Source organism: Astatotilapia calliptera, chromosome 17 (genome assembly GCF_900246225.1).
Source record: "Astatotilapia calliptera chromosome 17, fAstCal1.2, whole genome shotgun sequence".
Lineage (NCBI taxonomy): Eukaryota > Metazoa > Chordata > Actinopteri > Cichliformes > Cichlidae > Astatotilapia > Astatotilapia calliptera.
In genome coordinates this window covers 23,323,280-23,348,419 of record NC_039318.1, presented here as the reverse complement: position 1 = coordinate 23,348,419, position 25,140 = coordinate 23,323,280, and the positions used below count along the sequence as shown (strand labels likewise).

The window sequence follows — 25,140 nt, the reverse complement described above, 5'->3', positions numbered from 1 at the left end:
ATGTCTGAAAGCAAACTACAGCACCTATATGTTGCTCGGGGGCTGATTGAATTGTATAAACAGGATTAAGCTCAGCCGGAGTATGCCATCTCCCTTACATCAGCATTATAACCAAAGGTGCATGAATAGGCCTTTAGATTCTATGATGTGCTAGACAAGGATGTCATGGTACTTGTCTCATTCCTCCTTTTCTTTCCCTTGGGTGTGGGTTCTTTTAGCGTCATTAAGATTGGAGATGATAAAATGATTTCAGTAATTAAGTTTGTTTGAAATTGCACTCTGTAGCCCTGCATTTCTGCATGATGCAAAACAGAAACCAATTAATTTAACCTGTTCCACTTTGTACTGTCGTAAAGCAGAACAGAGCTGTCGGATCAAAGGGGAAATGGTACCATTGCTTTCCTCTTTGCATAGTTCCTGAATGGTGACGTAGATTAAAATGAGAGAGCACATGGGTATCTTCTTATTTGAATATGCTGTAATAAATCTGAGGCCTTTCATATGAAAATGTCCAGTTTTAGATTACCAACTTTGGGAATGTGTACTTCCAACTAATAATTTAAAAAAAAAATAACAGAACATACCTGAACTTAACTGTAAGCCTGTTAAGAAATAACCAGCAATTATTCATTATACTTGGCTATAATTAGTCTTCAAATGGATTTAGAGTAACTTAAGGTTCATGTACTATATACTGTATATAGAACAGTGCAACTTGTACTTTGCACTTTGTTGTAGATTTAATGCACTATAAACCAACTCTAGAATAGTGCTATACCCCTCACTATACCTTGCCATGGACCGCGAATGTAACTACAGTTCAATTGTGATGGTCTCTGCGGTACTACTATACAGTGTAAATGGTCTGTTGATTGGCACATGGCTGATATCTCTACCCTATTTCCTGTGATTCAATGACGGTAACTGTTAGTTGAGCTTTATCAGCTCTTAAGTCCAGCATGAGTTCATTTTCAGTTTTGATGCCAGACAATGCAGACAACTAAAATGCAAAGTGGCTGCACTTTGGTAGTACATGCATAGCAGCATTATCTAGTATAATTTAATAGGCCTGGGTCAAAGATGAGCCTAGCACTGGTGCAACATCCTATTTTCTTACAAATAGAAAATTAAAAAAATGACTTACGAGTTTATTAAACTCTTATATCCACTAATTTAAGCCCATTCTTGGGGCTCCTATTCTAGCATACTTTTGATTCAGGCTGTTAGTATGGCACCTGTCAACCACAGAAAATTACAGCTATTAAGGGATTACCTTTGTTGGGCTCCTGGTGGGAGCCTGTGAAGTAAGGCTGGTGACGCACTGAAGAGGGAGGTCGCAGCCACCAGTGCATTCACCTTAAGGGGCTTGTTTCCATTCTTGGACAAAGACTTTGAAGAGATAATAAGTGTGGGGGATGACTGAGGGGAGAGGATTTAGATGAAAGTATGGGGGACAGTTTTCAGATGAGCAGCAGAAAGCTGTAAAGATGGCCGCCAAGTACATGCACATTTTGCAGCTGTGAGCGAGGAAATGAAAAGCACTAATCTATATTGGGTGGTTTATTTTTGCAATACAGATTAAAATGTCAGATTAATAAAAGGAGACTAGCAGTTGTCTGTGCTTTACATGTCTGTTATCACTCGTGGTGTTTTGCATGTGGAAGGAAAACTTGATTGGCTACTTCAATTTGAAGTACAGTCTATTGGACAGCTGACTTTACTTCCTGGCTTCCTCTAGTTGAGGAATGCAGGAACACTCAGTCAGCTGTCTGTAAGGACCACTTATCTTTATTTCCAATCCTGCAAAGCAATAGACTCCTTTATGAATCTCTGGAGGATACGCAGAGCAAAATGGCCACAGCAAGGACGGTGATTGGAAGTGACAAATTACAGCTGGTCCTCCTTATAGGGGAAAAATATGGGAGCAGTGTCTATTTGCTTTCTGTCTGTGCTGATTAGTATTATTGCGTGCATATACAAAACTGTGACACTGAGGTTTTCTGCCTTCCCCAAAAGTAAGATCACAAGATTTTGATAGAAATGCTTATCCTTTTTCTTTTTCTAATCTTATTTTTCTTTTCATTTTTTTAAAGCAGGGTTTAATTTACTTTTACTTAATATCTTTTAATCGGGTCAATAAAACAGTAAAATGCGTAAATTTCAATAACTTTAGGTAATACAGACCAATCAGTAGTTGCGAGCAGTTGTTTTTTTTGTTTTGTTTTGTGTTTTGTGGTTTTTTTAAACATTTTTTGATAGTGAAGTAGTTTGCACAGCCAGAGGTTAGCTTAGCTCACGTTTTATGGATGAGTAAAGAAGGGCTGACTGCTGTTAAAGGTATTCACTTTTTGGGTGCTGCAGCTACTTCTCTCGGGAGAGAACAAACCCAAACAAAAGTTAAGACTGAGTCACTTACAGAGGTGCAGCTAAGATGTTGTTACTTCGAGTAAAGCTTGTTGAGGAATTAGTTCCTAATTGTCTTCTCTCCTCCCCCACTGGTCTGTTTTCTAAATGTCAACACTAGCTCCTGTGTGTGCTTTTGTGCCTTGGGTCATGACTCGACAGTGTTTCTCCAGTTTGAGGCTCTGTAGCTGTGTAAAAGCATGTCATCAATGCTTTATATCAGACATCATTCAGACTAGTTAAGGAAAATGGTCTATTTAATGTTTACCTTAATAAGGAATTGTTACGGTTAAGTTAATTTTGACTGGTAGCATTATTTGTACAATTTTTATTATAGATGTTGCACTACTGATGTGAATTCTTTGAGTCCTTTTTTAGTGGTGGCTATGGCAAAGGAAGTCAGTGGTTCAATCAGTGGATCAAGTGTACCTATCCATTTACCATTTGCCTCAGTATGTGTAGTGGACACCTTGTTTCATATCAGCCTTAATGCATGCATTAGCTACCTTATTGATTATAGCTTAGTTCGTTAAAAATAAAGAAAAACTGCACATGCTTTGGTCTATTAGGGAGTAAATTGTTTCCTGGAATAACAAAACAATTTGTGGTATTACCCATTCTGTATAACCTAAACTAAATGAAGGATATTTATGTTGAGATGTATTTACCTATACAAGCAGTATGTCGTTGAAATGAACAGGATATGGTATATGTGGTTTTGATTTTTTTAAATAATTTTTTTATGTTTATGTTTTTTGATCAGTTTTGCCAGTGCAGCTCCTGCGTAGGGACCACACAGTGCTTTGTGTTGACACAGAGGGGCACATAATTCTCCCATGATGATGGCATCAAACTAATAAACCTGTTGTACTAATGATGGGAGTTGCAGCCTTGGTTGTTGTTGATCTCTTTAAATCAAAGTCCATTTGCAGCTTCAGGGACTCGGTGGGGCATTAAACCCTACGACATCATCATACACAAACGCTCATTCACACGGTCAGTAAGCTCAGGGAGGCCTCTGCAGGCACTCTGTAGCTCTGGTGCTGTAAACGGCCCAAATTTGGACAAGGATTCCAGCCAGATAGCAGTTTGCCCTGAACGTGAGGACGCCGTGTGTTCATGTGTCTGTTTCCCCTGTCCACACATTTGTTGCCATAGCAACTACAGGAGATGGCCTGGCTGTGTTCAAATATGAGTTTGAGGTTGTTTTTTTTTTTTTTTGTTGTTTTTTTAATATATAAATTTCTTTAATATATTGCGCAAGTGGTAATTGTGGATTTCAAGTGTTTATCTCAAGTATTTACTACAATCATTTAACAGTTGAGCATTTTGTTAGGAAATCTACAGCTACATTTTTTATTTTTACTTTTTTGCACTCCAACTTCATGACTTTATTTATGACCCCTGCTTTACATGTCACCTCATGTTTGATGTGAGACATTATTTAACCTCAGGCCCTTTGTGTGCACTGAATGAAAAGTGCACTTTATACTCTTTTCTTCTGCTTTTATTAACTTCCTGATTTGGACTTCGACAGCTTCTTTTTCCTCTCTCAGCCTTTTGATAAATGAATTGTACACAATTTATAATATTTAGGTTATGGCCTAAAAAATCTATTATTTTGGTACTTAAACATGCAGAGAGAGCAAAAAAAGCAAAACAACTCCTTGTAGAGCTTGGACCATACTTAAATGAGTTTGAAAAGGGGGAAACTTGAATGAATATACACAGCGACAGTAATAATTCAGTTAATATGTGTGTGTAACTGATGTTACTGTAAATGGGCAATAAGGAGGCAATAGTTTGAAATTTTCAGTTCCAGCTCTTAAGGATCTCAGATGTAAGGAAGAGATGCAAAATGAAGGAAGCAAGGAAGATGCATTAGCATAATGAAAATTACATGTGGTTGTGGATTTAAACACTCATGCTTCTAGCATGCACCCCTGGAAGGGCAGTGAACAAATGCGAGTTCTGAAATTCACAAGAAAACAAACAAAATGAGCAGTATTTTACTGCTTAGAAAACTCGTGAAAGCTATCATGGATGCAGAATAAAATTGGCAGGCCTTAAACAGTAGTTTCCCTTCTAATGAAAAGGAAATTCGGCTTTCAGAAATGTAAATTTCCTTTTCTACATAAAATGAGTACTTGACTAACAAATAGAAAATGCAAATTTGTTCCTATCATGGTGCAAGTTTGCCTTCATAATCTAAGCAAAGTCACTACACCTCCCACTTCATGAGTCAGAGGATCTTAAATTAATCTCCTCTGTGTTACTTTCATTTTAATTGTGTCATTTGGGTAGTTTAGTTTGGTGGGGCCTTCCAGAGAGAGGTTCAATATTATCACTGCTGTAGAAGCATCATACTGGTCTATGATGAACACTAACTGCAAAGCCGCTCATATAAATTCTAAAGCAGTCTTTGTGCTCCTGATCTTGTTTAGGGACACTCTGTAATATGTTCTTTGTCCTCCTATTTTAGTGGGTGGTCTCCTTGTGTGCTGCACAGTAATATGCTTCATTTGGAGTGTTTGTGGTCTTTTGATGTTCAGAGTCAAACTATATTTAGGATGGGTTTGTGCACAGTCTCCCTCTGGTATCTTCACCCAGCCTAGAAAGTCTGTTCTAAGCTCGGCCTCTGAGCGGAACAGAGTTCTTTTAATGTGAAATCCTTCTGGTTTTACTTGTTGGGTTCTCCAATTTCCCCTCACCCCAACTTGCATACCTGTTAAGGACATCCTCCCTCCTGTCTGTAAACAAGAAACAGGCATCCTGTCTGTCACCAGCACTAAAGAATGGCAAAACCCTAATGATTGGATTGAGTGCTGGCAATTAGAGGCATTAAATTTTCTTTCCACACAGATGTTGATTTGAAGAATTCTTCATCTTCTTAGTATTACAAACCCCTCATCATCAGTGGCACGCCAGTGGAGAGAGTGGACAGTTTCCGATACCTGGGTGTCCACATCACTCAGGACCTGTCATGGTCCTGTCACATCAACACCCTGGTTAAGAAAGCCCGTCAGCGTCTCTTCTTCCTCAGAAGACTTAGAGACTTCCATCTGCCACTGAAGGTGCTCAAGAACTTCTACTCCTGCACCATCGAGAGCGTCCTGACGTCAAACATCTGCACCTGGTTTGGGAACAGCACCAAGCAGGACAGACGAGATCTGCAAAGGGTGGTGCGCTCGGCAGAACGCATCATTCAATCAGAGCTCCCTGACCTGCTGTCCATCTACACCAAGCGGTGCAAGTCCAAAGCTAGGAAGATTATGATGGACCTCTCCCATCCCAACAATGGACTCTTCTCACTGTTGAGGTTTGGGAAGCGCTTCCGCTCCCTTAAGGCCAAAACAGAGAGAATGAGGAGGAGCTTCTTCCCCCAGGCTATTCGGGCCCTGAACCAGGTGTAGGACTGGACTCTCCCAAACACGTCACTATAAGACTGGACTCTCACACACGTCACCACACACACCACCACACATTTCCTATAATCCTATAATTCCTATAATTTATAATCCTTATCTTTATAATCTCTTCTGCTATTTGCACATTCTTTACTGTAAATTCCTAAGTTAATTTGTAAATTTTTGTAGTAAATTGTAAATATTGTAAAACTTTTCTTCTGTCATTTAATGGTCGGGCATTGTACAGCTACAAGCATTTCACCCCCATGTCATAGTGTGTGTGTGTGTGTGTGTGTGTGTGTGTGTGTGTGTGTGTGTGTGAGTGAGAGACAAAATTTGAATTTGAGTATGAAGAGAATGTACTTTGTGTTTGTGCATGTGTAGTTTTTGTGGTTTCAATTACTGAGACTTACTGATTTGTCACAATACTAAACTTTCTAACTTTAGACGCTGCAAAAACAGGGCTTTCAAAAAATTAAATGAATGCCTTATTTTTTTTTCTCAAGGCCCTGTTTATTTGTCATAAAAACAAGACTGACATGAAGGTGGTGATAGCACTGTAAGTGGGAGGAGGTGGGAATATGTGGGCACTGCAGTTTGTCAAGTTGAGGTTTAGAGCAACAAAGCACAGCTGGTGTCTCTGTATTATTACTGCAAATAATGATAATTAAATAGTTTATGCATTCAAAATCCGATTTTTTTTTATTTATTTATTTTTTGACAGCTCTGTACTTGAAGATGTATAGCACAGCTAACCTTTTTTTCAGGTTTTGCGTTTCTACACTATATAACTCTCAGGATAAAGTAGCAGCAAATGTATGCACAGCACCCCAGTGCCTCTGTCAGCAGTACTATGCTATGTGGTATTTCTAGCACCCCTGCTATGTGCGAATGTTTTGAGAATGCTTCAGCTGCCAAAATCTCCCAGCAATGCACATGGCAACCAATCGGGGGTGTAATGCCCTTTCCATGAGAGATGCAACTAGAGCACAGGCCACCCCACTGACATAAGCACTCAAGCATGTGTGCATGTACCCAAGTGCACTTAGTTCAACACAGTCAAGAAGTTGTGGCCTTACTCGTTTTCTCCCCTGTCTCAGGCATGCATAGATGACAATGTCGACATGGTGACTTTCCTGGTGGAGCATGGAGCCTGCATCAACCAGCCTGATAACGAGGGCTGGATACCACTCCACGCTGCAGCTTCCTGTGGATACCTAGACATAGCAGAGTGAGTATCAAGAGGCCCTTTTGGCGCTAGTATCTATTTCATCAGGTTTGATTTCTGCCGACTCATCCTCACTTCCTGTTTTGTTTTGTGCTGCAGATATTTTGTAACTGCTAAACTCCTCCCTGAACCTTTTGTGCAAAGTTTTCGTTAACATTTCTGGACTGTGAGGCACAAAGTGACTTTAGGGCTGGCCTAGCAGTTTTCTTATCATGCATCGTCTCTGTACAGCTGGATACAGCATGAGATAATATAAGTGATATCTGATTACGTTAACACCAAGAGCAAAAAAAATTCCCTGACAGTGTTTAGAGCAGTCTGAAACCAGAGCTTTTAGTTTGCATGATATACTTGTGCACATCCTCATCTCGTTACTGGAAACTGTGACAAGGTTTAATATGAGCATCAAATATTGTCCCAGAGTGTATATGTGACAGACGTTAAGGAAACTCAAAAAGGGTTCACTTAACATTGCATGTGTGCCTTTCTGTTGTTATATCTGACACTGTGTTGACTAATATTTGGCAGTCCTTTAAGCTGATGGAGAGTTTTCTTTATCTGAGCTGCACCTGCAGACAAAGGGTATCATTTGCTGTACAGATTCAGGGGTTTTCCTCACTCAGGGGTTGAATACACCCATAAGCACATTGCATGTCAGTTGTTTGACTGAAACCTCTAAAGTGAACCAAAAATAAAATCATCTTTATTACAATGATTGTCATTTATTTATATTTTTTTTAGTATTATTATTATTATTATTTTTGGCTCTGGTTAAAATCTCCTTGGGGGGTTGTTGACCCATGATGCCATTTCATAAGGTGTGCCAGAATCAAAATGCCAAGAACCAATCATAGCCTGTACAACAATTCTCATCACATTTGGACAGCAGCGGCAGCCCATCTGATAACTTGCACATTGTTATGAGTGTACATCTGTGATGTAATCAAATATGGAGAGATCAGGGTCACCTGCTGTATCTGGAATCAAGCTCTGAAGTTTCACTCAAGCATTTTCTTGCTCATAGTGTTTTTTTTTTTTTTTTTTTTTTTTCTTCAACTGAGAAGACTGCCCATAGGGCAGAGATGTTATCATAGGATATTTAAACTAGCTAAAGGGGGCTGATGGAGCTCAGTCGTGCTCATTGTTCAGCTTATTGAGAGAGTGCTATGACCTGCTTTATTTGTGTTGCATTACAGGAACCTGGCTAAGAATGTATTCCTCACTGCTGGTGTTTTCCCAAAGTTTACAAACAGCCATCAGAGGAAAAACATCTTACATTAGCCATTTAACTGAACTGCCCAAATGGTCTTCTCAGAGCAGCAAAATCTGCATTCAGCTGGCCTGAACTTGACATCAGCACAGAAAACAAGAAGCTTTCTGTTGTCGCATTTTGAAGCAAAAGGTCAAGTGCCGATCCTCATACTGGTGACTAATGGAGACATCATGTCACGGAGAGAAACTCGACAACCTGATGTGGGCGGTGAGCTCTCAGTAGACCCATTTTAATCCCAGGATCTTCATTGACAACAGCGGGAACTGCAAAGCAGGGCTGGATCTGTCCCTAGAAGTGATCACAGCCTTCTAATTGTAGGCTTGGTTCAAAAGCTCCAGACCGCAAAGCCAGGAAAACTAGTAAAGCCAAGCTAAAATAGGCAGAATAGAAAGTGCAATCAAAAAGAGATAAAAACCTTGAAATGTAACTGTGTAGTAAGTCAGTAGCTATTTCAGGGGGGTGGGAATTGGATTGTGCGTGTTTAAAGTCTAATGAGAAGGCCTTGAATTGTGCCGCAGTTTTAATTTGAGGCAGCTGAACTCAAGATGTAGACTGGTTAACATATTTTGAGTGACTATTGACAGTAGTATTTAAAATGTAACAAAGTAGACATGAATGCAGTGTTAAATTGTGTTCTTTATAGAAGGTTTCATGGCCCAAACCTTGATCTTCCTGGAGAAACATATCTGCTTGAAGCGTGTCCTTTGAGATGATACTAGAGCTCAGAGATGCTGCTTATGTTGGGAGAAAGAAGAGGGAGGCGTACGGCCCAAAGAACACAGTCCCATCAGTGAAAAATGATGGTGGCAGTATTATACTGTGGGGATGCTTCAGTGCATCTCCAACTGGGAATCTTGTCGAGGTGTCTTCCAGCAGATCCGTTGCTCCTGGTGAAGAACTGCCTTCTCAGAATGGAAATGCTTCGTCATCATTGACCAGTTATTTTGCAGATTTAATTGTTACTACACATGGACTGGGGTTTTGCCACTCCTCGCCATCAGAATCAGAATACTTTATTGATCCCTGGGGGAAATTATTTTTTGTTACAGTGCTCCATTTTAAACCAACATTAAGACAAGACAGACAATACGCTAACTAAGAATAGTACAATACATACATACATACATACATACATACATACATACATACATACATACATAAGTCACTTATAAATAAATAGTTGGAAAAGAAACATGTGTAGTTGTAGCAGCAAACAGTGTGTTAAGTGGATGCGTTGTACAGGGAGATGGCCACAGGCAGGAATGATTTCCTGTGTCGTTCAGTGGTGCTTTTCGGTAATCTCAGTCTCTCACTGAACGAGCTCCTGTGACTGACCAACATGTCATGGAGTGGGTGGGAGGTGTTATCCAACATTGTCTTTATCTTGGACAGCATCCGCCTCTCCGACACCACCTTGAGGGAGTCCAGCTCCATCCCCACAACATTGCTGGCCTTACGGATCAGTTTATTAAGTCTGTTGGCATCTGCGACCCTCAGCCTGCTCCCCCAGCATGCAACAGCATAGAGGATCGCACTGGCCACAACAGACTCATAGAAAATCCTCAGCATTTTCTGGCAGATGTTGAAGGACCTCAGTCGCCTCAAAAAATAGAGACGACTCTGGCCCTTCCTGTAAAGTGCTGTGGTGTTTTTAGCCCAGTCCAGTTTATTGTCAATGTGTACTCCAAGGTATTTATAGTCCTCCACAATGTCAACACTGACCCCCTGGATTGAAACAGGGGTCAAGTGTTTCCTGGTCTTCCTGAAGTCCACGATCAGTTCCTTGGTCTTTGCCACGTTGAGCTGCAGATGATTCTGCTCACACCACGTGACAAAGGAGTCGACCACAGCCCGGTCTTCCAGCAGATCCGTTGCTCCTGGTGAAGAACTGCCTTCTCAGAGTGGAAATGCTTCGTCATCATTGACCAGTTATTTTGCAGATTTAATTGTTACTACACATGGACTGGGGTTTTGCCACTCCTCGCCATCACTACTTTCTTAGCTTCTTAGGTGTGGTATGTTCAGTGTTTACATAGCCGGAAGAGGACCCAATACAGTTTAAACACACCATGATGTGAAGGTCATGACTGTCTAAACTGGAGACACAGGTTGTGGTGTAGCTATTGGCTAATGTTGGCACAGAACCAAGAAAAACATTGCACGTCTCATTTTGAACAGTTTACTCATTTGTTCAAGGAGGGCACTTTTGCCTTTAGCCTATTTTCAAACCCTTGAGAGCTAAAGTTGACCGCAACCTTTAATACAGCTGATACTTGCAGTTTAAAGATTGCTCTGAAAAATATTCTGTTGCCACTAGTTTAACTCTTTTTGTGGTGTTTTTTTTTTTTGTTTTTGTGATGTTTTGTTTTGTAGGTATCTCATCAGCCAGGGTGCCAGTGTAGGAGTTGTAAACAGTGAGGGCGAGACGCCTCTGGACATTGCCGAAGAGGAGGCAATGGAGGAGCTCCTGCAGAATGAGATCAACCGGCAAGGTACAGTATTACAGTAATGTTGAACTTTGCTCTCCTAGTTTGTAGTAATATTATTTATGCAGAAGTGAACCCTTTTATATAGGTTTACAATAAGTCCTTTTGTTTTCGGTCTACAGTAGCTCTAATCTTACTATCCCACACCCCACGTAAATAAAACAAAAGCAAACAACCAAAACTGGATAATCTGCTTTTAGTGTCTCTTGGCAAATATTAATTATCTGGCACAGAGCTATAGAGATTAATTTAGCCCTTAGCAGGCCACTTGATAAGGCCTGAACAACTCTGTAGTCAATCTTTTGGGTTAGAGGACAAGGCTTTGCACCTCCTTTCACCACTGTTTTTAAGCAAAGTCAACATATGGTTTGTTAATAATAATGTCCATCAAAATTTGTGGCAGACTTTACACAGATGAGTTTTGTCTCCAGGTAAAAACTCCACCAGAATACCTGCACCTCCAGTCTCCAGCCATGACAAATAAATCAGCCAACAGTTTGTAGTGTTTCCGTGATTGTAGTGATTGATGGTGCAGCGCAGGACCCAAATGTGAAAGAAAGAAAGAAATGGAGACAGATGGGTGTTGAGCTTTTGGTTGCTGTAGTTTAGTGTCTGCACACTGTAAGTGCCTCATATTTGAGCACTGTTGTTTGTTCCAACTTAATCATGTGACATGCTGAAGGTAACATAGCAGCCAGGGGCCCCATTTGTATTCATGCATGTATGAGTATGTTTTCAAATAGGATCTGAATTCTCACTGGGTGTCAGTCGCCCGCTGTTTTCCACTTGCCTGTTTGACTGAAAAACTTACATAATATAGAATTGTGATCCACTTGTGTTATGAGCACTCGTGATGATTCAAAAGCAAAACGTCAGGTGTTACTATTTTTGGTCGGGGCGCTCTTGATGAAAGGCCCTTCCCTGTGGTGAGGGGCCATGCACAGACGTGCTAACTGGCCTGAAGCCAGAGGGGGGTGCTCCTCGGCTTCACTAATAAAGCCTGGCTAGCTTGCTGTTCTCTTAGGTACACATTGTGGTTAAGGTGCATGAATATTATGTATTTTTATATTTTACTAAAGGTGGTGCTTGATCCAACTTAGAAAGGACTAACCTTTAAAGTTATTAAAGGAAGGTTTAGCATACATGTTAATAATACTGGTGGGCGTATTCTCAAGAAAATGTCTAAAATAAATCTGCCTATATACACCCTTCTTGATCCAGGGACTGAACTCATGCATGCTGTGGAGTAAATTTTTAGTCTTGGAGGACGTATGTAGTCTTGGACCACTTTAGTTAATAGTTTGCACTGAGGTTCAAAGTTGAAACCTTACACAGGTAGTCAGATTCTGCAAGTGCATAGAATTGCACAAATTTCAGGTGTTAAGTTGCCCCTATAACAGTCTGTTGATAAAAGGCTTTCTGAGCTGTCAATCTCTGTTCTCTTTAATTCAGGATTCAAATATTTGAGAGCTTGTTGCATCCAGTGATAATTGAACCTAGAGCACTGTTTGCGCCATATTATGTAATGTCAGGGGAGTTTGCGCCCACACAGTCCTCAGGTGTCTTGGCCAGTGGCTGCTGTCAGTTTTGATTTGCCCGATGGATGATGGATGCATTGCCTGGTTCATCCTCACACTGCTTCCCCCACAATCATTGCACATTTCAGTCTTTTTTTCTTCCTTTTTTTTTTTTTTTAAACCAGATTACTGAATACATTTTCAGTATGTGGATATTATGAATTTAATTATAAACACTGTCTTGCATAAAGTGCTTGCAAGATTAAAACTCAGCTGCAAAGTGAATTTGCAAAGCTGAAGGCAGCTGCAGACAATCCACAGCTCAGCCCTTTATGCTAGAGGTAGGGCGGGCAGCATTATGCAACCAGCTGTTGTGTAACGCTTCTGTATGTTTGTAATGTGATTTTTCTCCTCGCAAAGAGATGCCAGTCATGAGGTTAAACTTGTTAGCGATTGACCGTAGTTTCGCCTTTACAGGGACAACCCTTCCATGCTCTCCTTGACCCTGATTGGGCCAATGATTTACGTGCGCTGCCATCTTCCTTGTGTTCTCCATCAGCCACAGCAAGCAAGCTGCTGCCTGTCCTTGTAATGGACTGAAAGTGGACAGCCTCACAATTGATTGAAGGTCCTGTTAGCATAAGAAGGGAGGAATGTGGATTTAGCTGGCAGCAGCTTTTCTTCAGATGAAAATGTAGCCTGATTTCTTTTGACTTGTCTTTACTTGTTTACTTGTTGGGTTTTTGGTTGCTTCGGTGTGGGCTTCTGTAAAGTTTTTCTTTTTGGGTTCACCACACAAACTCTTGGTCAAGTGGTAACGGGGCAAAGTGGGACACGATGCCTTTTTTGGTGTAGTGGACTTTCTCTTTATCTTCTTTTTGCTCAGGTAGAAGATGTGCTGTTCCCTTGTAAAAACTCAAAGTTGAACTGCTGCCAACTCTTCCACTCGCCTCTTGTTCTGTAGTCCTACTTGGCCATTTTACTCCCTGCTTTTTATAGACACAGTGCCGGCTCCTTCCCTGGAGATTATGGGTGGTTGCTTCGCCTGACCTGTCCCAATTCCCAAGATTAACACAGTGGTTTTTGGACCTTTTTTTCTTTTCAGAAGGAATAATTTTTTTTTTCAATCACTAATTAATAACTCCTGTTTTCTTCGTTTTCCATAAATAAGTCATACTTAATCAACTTGATTGAACTTCCCTGGTAGGCCATAGGACCACCATCAGTTCCCAAGCCTCAGTTGGTTCACCTCTTCATTGACCAAACCAACCTACTGAGGTTTAGATTTGTTCCAAACACTGGAAAAAGCAAAGTCTGATTAATGTTACCTTCTTGGTTCAGGACACTTCCAGGTAGATATTAAACGCACTCATAAAATTGCCTGGAAAGTTATGCACTGTTGTAGTGCATTTTTCTTTTGACAATCAATGTTAAAGGGCTGATATTTATTTAAAGAGTAAAAACCGTGACAGCATTTTATTAGAACTGTCAGGTCAGAGAAGGACACAACGACAGTGAGTCAACAGGCCCAGTCTTTGTCCCAAAGCTGCTCTCTTTGACATAAAACTTTGAAATCCACTTTCTTCCTGTTTAGTTTCACTTTCTTAGAATTTAGCTTACTAATCCTCTCAATGTGCAACATAATTATCTGTGCCATGGTGGTTTTCTGTGGTACATTTAAGATTACTGAAAAAGATACGGACAGATTTGCATGCACATTTTAGCTGCGTCTACAAGGTAAGCAATCCACAATGACTTTGTGGCCAAAGATCATAGAAAGTTACTGACATGAAGTTAGGCCAGAAAGAAAAGCACTGACAATGTAGAGTGAGCAGATCCCGTGATAAACTTTGCGGTGAGAGATTGAAGGGACTATCAATGAGAGTGCACGATACTGGTGATTGACACATCACAGATTAGAAAACACATTAGAGTGTAACCTAGACAACCGGGGCCTTAAATGTCCACCAGCGACCAGCCATCGTTTTCAAAGCGATGCAGGGTGAGCAACTTGCTCAATGTGTCATTAACCACTTGGATTTTTGGAATAATTCTTTCCCAGGTGCAAGATTTATTGGGCATTTTGTCTCATACCTTTACAAAATCTTAGGAAATTAAAATGCAAAAAAATGTTGCTCTTAATAATCCAGATGTGGGAGGGTTGTTAGAACTTCTGCAGAATGTGATTTACATTAAGTCTTTGTCAGTATGGTAAAATTTGTCAACACATTTGGCACGAGGAGATGTTTGTGCATATATGTAGTCTGAGCCTCTGATGTCGACATAAATGAGTCAGTTGCCTTTCCAAAGTGTGTGTTTGCAACAAATATTATAATCCAAAGACCCCATATGTTGTAATTATGGAAAATATGAAATTTATACTAAAAATAGTTTTTATTGTTCTCAATGTTCCTGTTTAAGTTTCATTTTTATTAGCGTGAAACGAGCAGTTGTACTCAGGGAAACGACATTAAACCACTAACAATGAGCTTTAAATATCTCGGAGATTCACATGTCCAGTATTGTGTGAAGTAAATATTCAGCCTTAGGCTTGGAAACACGCAGTCTTGGACCGCTCTTGTTTCAGCTTGTGTTGAGTGTGGGTTAATTTCTTTTCTTTCTTTCTTTTTCTTTTTTTTCTATGATATTTAATACTCATTGACCCATTATCAGAAACCTGAAAGAGTGGAAACCAATTCACTGTGTCTGTGTCTGGCGAACTTTGTTTAGGAAACAAATGTCCTTCTCATGCTCCTCTCCAGCTAGCTGAAGCTAAACCTCTGGGTAAACGTAGACTTTTCCTCTGACTGCCCTTTCCTCATGGCAGATTTGCAGACACAGATGTCCTTTCATTGCTTTAAAAAGCTTGAGGTCTTAAATCATTCTACGCTGTCAGGAAATGAGTGGTGATGTTTCCCTGAGTGCAGAACAAAATCCTAGAAGACCAGCTGAAGTTTTGGCTTCTGCCTCAGACCCTTTTTTTGGATCATTGTTTATACAGTTCATTGTACTTATCTCTCTCAGATCGTGCAGCAGAGCATTTCAGACAGTCTTGCACTCCAACCAGGTGTCATCAAGACAGTACAGGCGTGTCAATACAGGCTGCTCTGCATGGAGCATATAGCTTCAACATATTGAGCCACTTACCGGCTGGAGTGTTCGCAGCCGCCGTTGTATTGTTACATTGACAGATTATTGGCACAAAGCTGTTCCCTAGAGCAGATGAAATGGCTGACACCAGAGCATGGCAGAACCATGTTGTGTCTAGTTCCCTCCATAGAAAGTTTCTAACAATGAAATGCAACAGTGCCTGGCTTGATAAAAGTGCAGTTTGAAAATACCTAAAAATTCATCTCATTCATCAGAGCTGAAATATTTTGTTTTGTCTTGGCTGTAATCTAGAGCAGTGCTGGCAAACTTGGTGAAAAGTTCATTCAGGCCAAGCCATTCAGATATTACATTAGGTCCTCAAAAGGACAAACCAATACAAGAGATTTAAGTGTCTGCATAGGTACATTTGTTTCTATATTGTTCTAAAATGTTTTCAATATAAAAGCAACCGGGCGGACTTCATACCTTAACTTTTTCAGCTGATATTTGTCGCTTATGTTCATCAGTTAGAGTAGGCTAATCTGAGAAATGTGAAAGCTGCACCTTTGCTACACAGCTGTGGTCCCTTTGACGCACAGTATTTGCTATTGTGAATTACACTGGCTACATTATCCCTATTAAGGGGCGCGGAATTGAACAAATATTCAACATTTGCATTCTGCGCAGCTTGCGAGAGAGACAGCTGCTATTACTAATGGTCCCGTCCCCTCCAACAGAATATGAATAGGTCACTAATGCAACCTGTTCCAAACATTTGCATACCTTACTCTGGATGTAAACAAGTAGAAGTCATAAATATCTTGATCTAATTGGGTCTTGTTCTCTCTCTAGGTTCATTGCTGCAGCGGGCAGCTTGTTCCTAAGTAGCAGGTAATCCCTGGGTGTCTGTCTGTACACTATCATGCTTCTCCATTTCTCCAGGGGTTGATATCGAGGCAGCCCGGAAAGAGGAGGAGCGCATCATGCTGAGGGATGCCCGGCAGTGGCTCAACAGCGGCCAGATCCAAGACGTGCGGCATACGAAATCTGGAGGAACGGCGCTCCATGTAGCCGCCGCGAAGGGATACGTCGAGGTTTTAAAGTAAGCAGTAGCCCTCAGAGACGGTAAAACAGTTGGAGCACACTTTGGTACATAAAGTGTCTCCTGTATGTTACTTTATTTGAACACTATTTATAGTAAAGACGGTGGTGATGCCTAGCCTCATCGGTAATACAAGACATATCTCGGTCTCTGCATCTTGTCATCTTGCCTCGTTCTGACATTGTCACTGTGGGTTGTTAATACAGTTGCACTGCTCAAGGATAGAAACCGCAACGGCCTGTCCATCTGGTCTGGGAAGCCAGCCAGCACACTCTGCTGCCATAGATAGCTCTAAGATCTCTGATGTTTAGCACAACTACCGTACACGGGACAGAGATCCAAATGTTTCCCCCGTCGTGGCAGATTTATTGGCTGAAATATTTGCTAGCCTCACCGAGCTTTGCTAAGGGATGACTAAGATTTTCAGATTACGTCTCTGTTTTTTCGGGGAATCTGTATCTCATAAAAGTGACCTGGGGTTACAATACTGACGCACAACAGAGCTCGAAGCCTAGCAACACTTTGAAAAATCAGTTTACAGAATGAAATCAGTCATTCACTCCACACATTCACCCTCCCTGTGTCTTCCTTGTAGGCTTTTAATCCAAGCAGGGTATGATGTAAATATTAAGGACTATGATGGCTGGACTCCTCTACATGCAGCAGCACACTGGGGCAAAGAGGAGGCCTGTAGGATACTGGTTGAGAATCTATGTGACATGGACATCATAAATAAAATGGTGAGGAACTAGAACTAGAAGCAGTCATTAGTTAAGTGCAGTCTTTAACTCTTACGTGTTTCCCTTCAGGGTCAGACTGCTTTTGATGTAGCAGATGAAGATGTTCTGGGATACTTAGAAGAACTACAGAAGAAACAAAATCTGGTGAGTCACTTTGGCATCTGAACAAAATTCTTGAAAGATTCCAAGAAACCTTCTCATGATGGGAAAACATGTCTTAATTTTTATAGTATAATTTCATTTCCTGTGCTGGACTCATGAGTGTCTTGTTATCATCTTAATTCCAGCTGAGAAGTGAGAAGAAAGATGTTAAGAAATCTCCTCTGATTGAAACAACCACCACTGGGGACAACAATCAATCACTGAAGCCAATCAAGAGGTAACTTTCTAATGAGAAGTAATGAATGGAAATGGTTAACTGAATCAAAAAAGCTAAGGTACGACGATATCTTTAGGAGAACAATCTCACTTTGTCAAGTGTTCTCTCTAAAGTTTTTTTTTTTCTTTCTTTCTTGCTTTCATGTATGAGAGTAGCGTCTTATTCTTCCTGCAATTGGCCAGAAAGTCAAACTGTCTAAAGCCAAGGGGTGAAGGAAAATGTCTTCAGTTTACCAAACTCAAAACTCTAAAAATCTAGTTATCGTTGCTTATCTGTGAGCCCTACTCTCTACTGATGCTGCAGTACTATACTAACAGTGTTACATTTGTGTTTTTTAGCAAAGAAACGCTGCTTCTGGAGCCCGAGAAGAGCGCTCCTCGCATCGAGACCTTAGAGCCAGAGAAAGTGGACGAAGAAGAGGAGGGTAAGAAGGATGAATCAAGCTGCTCTAGTGAAGAAGAGGAGGAAGAAGATTCAGAATCAGAGACTGAAGCAGGTACTGTATGATTTTTATGTTAGACTTGTGGTGTTTTGGCTCAAGTCTTGAGCCAAAACCTTAATTATGAAGTACCAATTTTATTCTGTAATTTCTGGGCCTTTTATACTTATTCTGCATGTCAAGAATATGTCAAGAAACCATATTGTGACTATTCTCGTCTGCTTTTTTTTTTTTTTTTTTTTGGGGAACCTCAGCAGAAAAGAGCAAGCCCTCAGCAGCAGTGAGCAACAGCACAACACCAACCAGCGTCACGGTGTCTTCTCCAACTAGCCCAACTAACCAGGTGACGACCCCCACTTCACCAGTTAAAAAGGTACGACCGGGGAACTCTTTGCCGTCCTGCCCTGTCTGGAGAAAGGGGATGGGGATTACTTATTCTCCCTTTGCAACAAAAACCTGATTTTGCAGTCAGGTGTTTGCATATACAGTTCTATAGTTTAAATTAATGAGTAATATAAATTAATAACTCTGTCTGGCTTGAATGAGAACATAAATGTAAGTAGCTTTTAACAAACATGGCAACAGGATAGGGACGGTTGGAAAATTCTGCAGTATAGTTGTAGGTTGTTCTAAAGGTTGGAGCAAAGTGTACAGACAAATGCATTTGGGTGGTAAAAGTAAAACTAGGCCTTGAATTACAGTCATGTTCCACTTTTGAAACTGCTGCCCTCTGCTGACAGAATAATGCCAAGCATTTTTTCTAAAGTGAACCCTCTGAGTTTCCCCAAGGGCAGGTTTTCCTCTTTGATTTAATTGAACGCATTTAAAATATTGTGAAATATAATATTTGGTGTTTACAAAAATATGTAATGTAATCATAAACTTTGTTTGTTTTTTTGTCATTAGTGCTTCATGTTCTTTGTTCTAGGTTAAAAAAATTAGAACAGAAAAGCAAAAGTTGTAAAAACACAAGCAAGCAAACGATAAGGAAGCAAGATCGAAGTGTGAAACAAACATGTTGCACATGTAGGGGACGTTCTTAAAATTTAAATTTGAGGCACCCAAGTCTGTGATATGTGATGCCACCTCCAAACCTGACTTTAGCCCTTGAATGAACCTGAAAAAAAGGGAGGTTGTCTCACCACCAGACACCCATCTAGAGCCTTTTTGGTTTCTTTTTTCTGTTTCTTCTCTTGAGATAAACTTCTTGTTCCTGTCCTTATTTGAAGCCTGATTCTCACTCAAACCACAATGTCCTCTGTCTAATAAGTTAGCAAAGTCCAAATTCCAGTGTTTGCATCTGTCACTTATTTTGAGAACATTAATGTCAGTGAGCATTGTGTGGTGTGACTAGGCTTTAAAATGCCTGTCTTTGCTCATAAAGTGTGTTTCTTTTGCTGCTGCTTCTCTTATTCTGTCTCAACCTCTCTGTTCCTCCATGCCCTCCCTCCCTCTGTCATTCTCTCTCTGCATCATTCTCACCCTGGGCTCTTGTCTTGGTTGGCTTTAGTTTGAATGTATTACTCCCCTCATGCCTGTGGCGGAGCCAGGCTGTCCTGCATTGTGGCGTCAAGGTTTGCGCAAAACTGGCATTTCTCTAGTGCCCAAAAAACTTATGGTGAGGCCTTGGTGTGCACCAGAGTTGTTCTGTAATCCTACATGCACCTGTGCACTGATAAAGCACTAAACACCCCTAACCATTCTGACCTGATCCAGGCGATATAGGGTTTTTCCACTAGTTTAACGGCATAAACTGAACATTTCATGCTTCACATTAAAAAATTTCCACTGGTGATTGAACAGGATGCTTTTATTGTGAAGAAATAAAATGTAGGAAATGCATTTAAACCACAGAACAAACAGAGGTTAACTAGCAAATTAGCAATTTACCTGCACTAAGGATTCATCCTCATATTTTGATTACATAATTAGTATCACAATAAGTACAAAGAGGCAGTTATTGTGATTTCTTGTTAAGAAGTTGTTTAAAATTTTCCAAAATTAACAAAGTTGCCGACATAATGTGGTTTAGTTTCCAAACATCGTTATATTATCAGCTGAAGATCGAGTAGGGCTCGTCCGTGCAGTAAGCTACACAGGTGACAGTGCTGCAGCGTATGAGCCTCTGCCCCTCATACACAGGCTGATAAAATGTGCAGCAATAACAAACAGGAATAGTTTTGGTACCTGTCCCCTCCTCTGTGGTGCAATGGGGGGAAAACAGTTACCTAACCGTGGACGTTCATGGCATGACAAACCACGCGCAGTGGAAAAACCAAAATCGCGATTGATTGCTGCCAATAGCTGCTTTTCACCTATCCCCCTAGCATGGTGTTTCCACTTGTAATCACCAAATGCACTGTCTTGATCATGCTTTCATTTCACGTCTGTGTAACTTCTGCTGCTTGTAAACTTTGTTTTCAGACAAAACCTCCACAGGCTGTAAGAGTTATTGAAGTCATCATATTTTGAAAATGGCATATAACCAGGAGTGTATTTTACAGAGTATTGAAGTCAGGAAGAGGCATTCTGGTCATGTGTCACATCTGACATGTTTTTAAAAATAATAAAGTTTCCACCTGAAATAAAAAAAAATCTAAAATTTGCAGCCCTTATGGATTAATCCGACTTGTTTTTAACCTGTTTGACTTTTGCGTTACTTACCACGATAACTAAAAACCTCTAAACATCTTTGTCCTTCTAAATGGTCAACGAGGTCTTAATTAGACTGCTGTCCTTTCCTCACTCAGGTCACTCAGCCTGCTGGAAAGGTCTCAACTAAAGTGGAGGAGGAGAGGAAGGATGAGTCTCCAGCGTCCTGGCGTTTGGGTTTGAGGAAGACGGGCAGCTATGGAGCGCTGGCCGAGATCACTGCCACCAAGGAGGCACAGAGGGAGAAGGATACCACTGGGGTTATGCGTTCGGCCTCGAGCCCTCGCCTTTCCACATCTCTGGACAACAAAGACAAGGAGAAGGTCAGAAGGGATTGAAGCAGTTTTGGTTTGGTTTTTTTTAGTAGGCGGGGTTGCGTAGATGATTCTTAATTAAAAGGTTTTGTGTTTTTTATTGTGGTAACAGAGCTTTCTTGTAGCAATACTACACAGCTCCTTTACAGCTATGTCCTGCTTGTTGTGCTGCCTGCAGGAAAAGGATAAAGGAACCCGGCTTGCCTATGTGGCTCCAACCATTCCCAGGAGACTGGCCAGTACTTCGGACATTGACGAGAAGGAAAACAGGTGAATCCCTGGAGACGCGTGGCCCTGTGCAAACATGCATTGGATTGTGTGGCTCCTGTTGCTAACTGCTGGGTGCCCCAATGCTGTGCATGGTGTGGCCTTAAGCAGCTGCTTTTTTTTTTTTTTTTTTTTTTTTTTTTAAAATGTACAGTGATAGATTTAGTAATCAAGAAACACATTAAGGACGATTTTTAAAAATGGGAGACCTATTCCTTTAGTATACATGTTACTGTGGAAACGTGGGGTACGATTCTAGCTTGTGGTTTCCCAGGGACTCCACTGCTCTGATACGTAGCGGCTCCTACACCCGGCGACGCTGGGATGACGACCTGAAGAACAGTGAAGGAAGTGCCTCCACCATCCGAACCCCCAGCTACCAGCGCAGGTTAGCGCAAACCTCTGCCACAACTTTCCACCCCAATCTCGTCGTGTCCATCATACGGGTGCCTTTCATAGCTTTGAAACCAAATTAACTGTGTAGATCATCAATAGTGAATTTATCAGTCACCTGAAGGGAAATTTGCTTTTAGTGATGTCATCAGAGATGTGTATGTACATGCTTGCATTTGCAGCAGCTGCTCTGAAAGCCATGCAAATGAGCCCAGCGCCTCTCTGTCACCGCCAAAGAGTCTTTTGCATGACTCTACTTGTCCTGTCAGGTTGCTGTGCCACTGAGATATTTTACAAGCCTCAAACAATCTAATAAATCAATTAAATAAGAAATTCTCAGGGTTGTTTGTGGCACAGAACTTGGACATGGACTTGTGCTGCATTTATATCATATGGGAGAAATGCTGGCTGTGAGCCACTAATGAACTCACTCAAGTTTCAAGTTGTAAAAGCTGCTTTGGAACTTGTTGTTTCTTGCGTTTCTGAGTTTCGATGTTTCCAACCAAGACATCCTCAAATCTAATTCTGAAAAGGGGGGAAATGGTGAAGATCTCCCAACAATTGGATGATTTTAGATGTATCTCATCCTTTAACTCTTTAAATACAGCAAAGTATCATCCTTCTCCCAAATGAGATGAATGCACAAACAGTGTGTCAAAGCTTTAGAGTCTTAAATATGTATGTTTCTTTGTTCTCTGCGTGTATATATGTCTGTATGTGTGCGCCTTCACCGCTAACATGCCTCTCTCGCCCACTTGCCTGCCAACACGCTAGCACTTCCCATACGCTAGCGCTAGGGCGGAGCGGCAGCACGCGGGACGTGCCAGCCAAGTCTTCGTCAACCTCCAACTTGGACCCTAACACCTGTAATACTAAACCTTGGCAGCCACCCACCTCCCACTACCCGTCTTACAGCATTTACCGCAGGTACACCAGCCTCACCGAGGCACCACCTGTCCTCTCTCACTTTCTGCATCTCTGCTCGGCTGGAGTGACCACCTTGTGTTTTGGGTTCCCTGTTATATTAAATGTTGGAAGGCTTTTTATTTATCTGATGGTTACAACTTTCAGTACAGTTAGAATTGTGGTTTAAAACATGATTAATGTTAATCGACTACATTTACCACCCTATAGTTGTGCATTACTCCAGTACAAGGAGAAGAACGTATTAGCATCTTCAAGTGAGTAACTGTTTGTTGTTGGGATCAGTGGCATCCCGCGTGTATGTAAATGGTCACTGAAGTTTCTCCAGACATTCATATGAAGTGTGAATGTCCCAGGAACTGTTTAAAAACACTCGTGTAAGAGGGGATTTTATTTATTTAATTAAATAGAAACATAGAAGTCATATAAAACAAATTTGTTTGGATGTAGCGCCATCACTGCAACTAAAAATGCCATGGTGAGACATCATCATCTGTCCCTTCTTAACAACAATCACTGCTCCCACCTAATGTGCCTTCACCATCAATGCAGTGTAGTAAACTAGTTGGACACTAGTTGTTATACAGTGCAATGAAAAAGGAAAAAAACCAAAATTGATAAACTCATGTCTTCCATCCTAATTATTAAAGTAAAAGTGGAAACCACGATTGGCCACAATCAAACAGCTCTACTTGCATCTCATTCCATCTTGCCGATGATTCTTTATTCCACAGCGGCTCATTCGGCAGACGACACGAGGACTTGGGCTCCTCGACCACTTCCTCCGCCACGACCACCTCCACCTCCTCATCTGTTACCTCGCCCACGGGCCATCGTGGCCTGTACTCAAGCCTGGGCTCCTCCTCCACTCGCACTGGCTCCACCAGTCTCACCAGCAGGTACAATTTATTTCTTTTCAGGTTGAGAAATTCAGCTGCAGCTGAATGAATGAATGAATGAATCTATACAGTTATCATTTGAGGTCATGCACTCTTTCTTTAAACAAGCTAGAAGGCAGCGGTAATACTGGTCAGTTTCACCACATATTCATGTATTATATTTGTATAATAGTTTGTCTTCTAATTTAGTTGATAGCCATGTCCATGATGATAAATTTACCAATTTCCAGAAGTTCCTCAAAGTTTGAACAGTTTGCCTTTATTCTCTTTATTTTCTGTATTATTACTGTAGTGGAAATTTAAACACTTTATCATGTTACTAGGTTTTGTTTATTTTGTTAAAATTCAGCAGCATAAGTGGTGGATACCAAAAGCCAGAGAGTAGTGCTTAAAAAAAAGATGGTGAGCTAACTCTCGAAGTGGTTTTATAACAAACGGTCTGACACGATCATCTGGCAGGCAAGAAAATGTATAGTAATTGGCCCTGAATTGTATATACAGGCTTAGGATTGTTGCATTTGTATTACAGCAGCTGAAAGGGAATCTGTTTAAAATGTGTGTATAAACAGGTACTGGTCAGAGGAGAGTGCAGAGAGGGAGAAGGAGAAGGAGTCGGCTGCTGTCGTCCCCACTATAAACACTGGCTCTACTACGACCACCACGTCTACCACCACTACCACTGGCACTGGCACCGAAAGACGCAGGTAAACCAAACACCTACTCAAACATCGATTTCATTAGTTTTTATTAGCTCTTTAAACTTTGTGAATTTTTTTTATCGCAATCACATCTGTCCACCAAATTTATGGTGCTGTTTAAATGTAAGGAGACTTTCAGCATTTCCATAGACTTATTTCATGAAGAAAAGCTACCATCATTTCCATTTCTGTAGGTTTGTGTTCACTCTTAGACTCTGTGCAGACATTCTGGGGAGGGAGTGAGAAAGCAGAGAGCTTGTGCTTGCATGTGTATGTTTGAGTGGGGGTCCAGTGCATGTCCTCCTGTAGCAACGCTGAAATAAGCCACCTGTCACGGTGGGAGTGGGGCCGGGCTGCTTCAGAGCCTGAACTGCTCCAGCGACTTCTCCTTATAAGGAACGTGGGCAGAAGAAGCACATTTTCCTCAAGGCCAAGACCCCATTCTGGGCTGAATGAGTTCATACTTTTGTGTGGCCAATAGAAGCGTGTTTCAGCCTGAGACGAGCGATTACTGTTTTATTTCCCAAATTGTGTTGCCTTTTGGGCATGAAGCTCGCGTACCGGAACGTTTAAACCTAAAGGTTTATCTCATTTTACAAATATAACACACGAGGAGGACATTATTTTAAAAATCCTGGCTTAGAGGGAAAATGACCAAGATTTTTTTTTCCCTCTCTTTCTCATATCTGTTCTTTGTTGCTATATTACAAATATATATCTAGCAGACAGCAGTGATTTTTACAATAGCTGTTTTTAATTTCCCCTGTGAAAGTGAAGCATGGATGTCCTTTACTCCAGCCAAGCTACACTGCAGCTGACTGCTTCCTCAGTTAATATTAACATTTTTAATAAACTACCAGAGAAAAGAAATGTACCATTAGGTAAAAACACAAGCACAGCAATATTGTGGAGGTAAACGGATGTGTAAG

General features: G+C 41.0%; 1 protein-coding gene across 10 annotated transcripts in view; it reads left to right on the top strand.

The window, feature by feature from the left end:
* ppp1r12a (protein phosphatase 1, regulatory subunit 12A) overlaps positions 1–25,140 on the top strand; it is a 62,775-nt gene that overhangs the window by 21,386 nt on the left and 16,249 nt on the right. For 3 of the 10 annotated variants that reach the window (XM_026146018.1, XM_026146017.1, XM_026146023.1), the window contains exons 2-15: positions 6,911–7,041; positions 10,685–10,803; positions 16,347–16,506; positions 17,102–17,246; positions 17,316–17,390; positions 17,534–17,625; positions 17,964–18,121; positions 18,322–18,437; positions 20,815–21,039; positions 21,209–21,300; positions 21,572–21,685; positions 22,465–22,617; positions 23,349–23,513; positions 24,083–24,217. In XM_026146018.1, the coding sequence (XP_026001803.1) occupies positions 6,911–7,041; positions 10,685–10,803; positions 16,347–16,506; positions 17,102–17,246; positions 17,316–17,390; positions 17,534–17,625; positions 17,964–18,121; positions 18,322–18,437; positions 20,815–21,039; positions 21,209–21,300; positions 21,572–21,685; positions 22,465–22,617; positions 23,349–23,513; positions 24,083–24,217 (1,880 nt within the window). Of the gene's footprint in view, positions 1–6,910; positions 7,042–10,684; positions 10,804–16,346; positions 16,507–17,101; positions 17,247–17,315; positions 17,391–17,533; positions 17,626–17,963; positions 18,122–18,318; positions 18,438–19,574; positions 19,683–20,814; positions 21,040–21,208; positions 21,301–21,571; positions 21,686–22,464; positions 22,618–23,348; positions 23,514–24,082; positions 24,218–25,140 lie in introns of all 10 variants that reach the window. The other 7 variants (XM_026146016.1, XM_026146021.1, XM_026146015.1 and 4 more) reach the window with 5 other exon arrangements.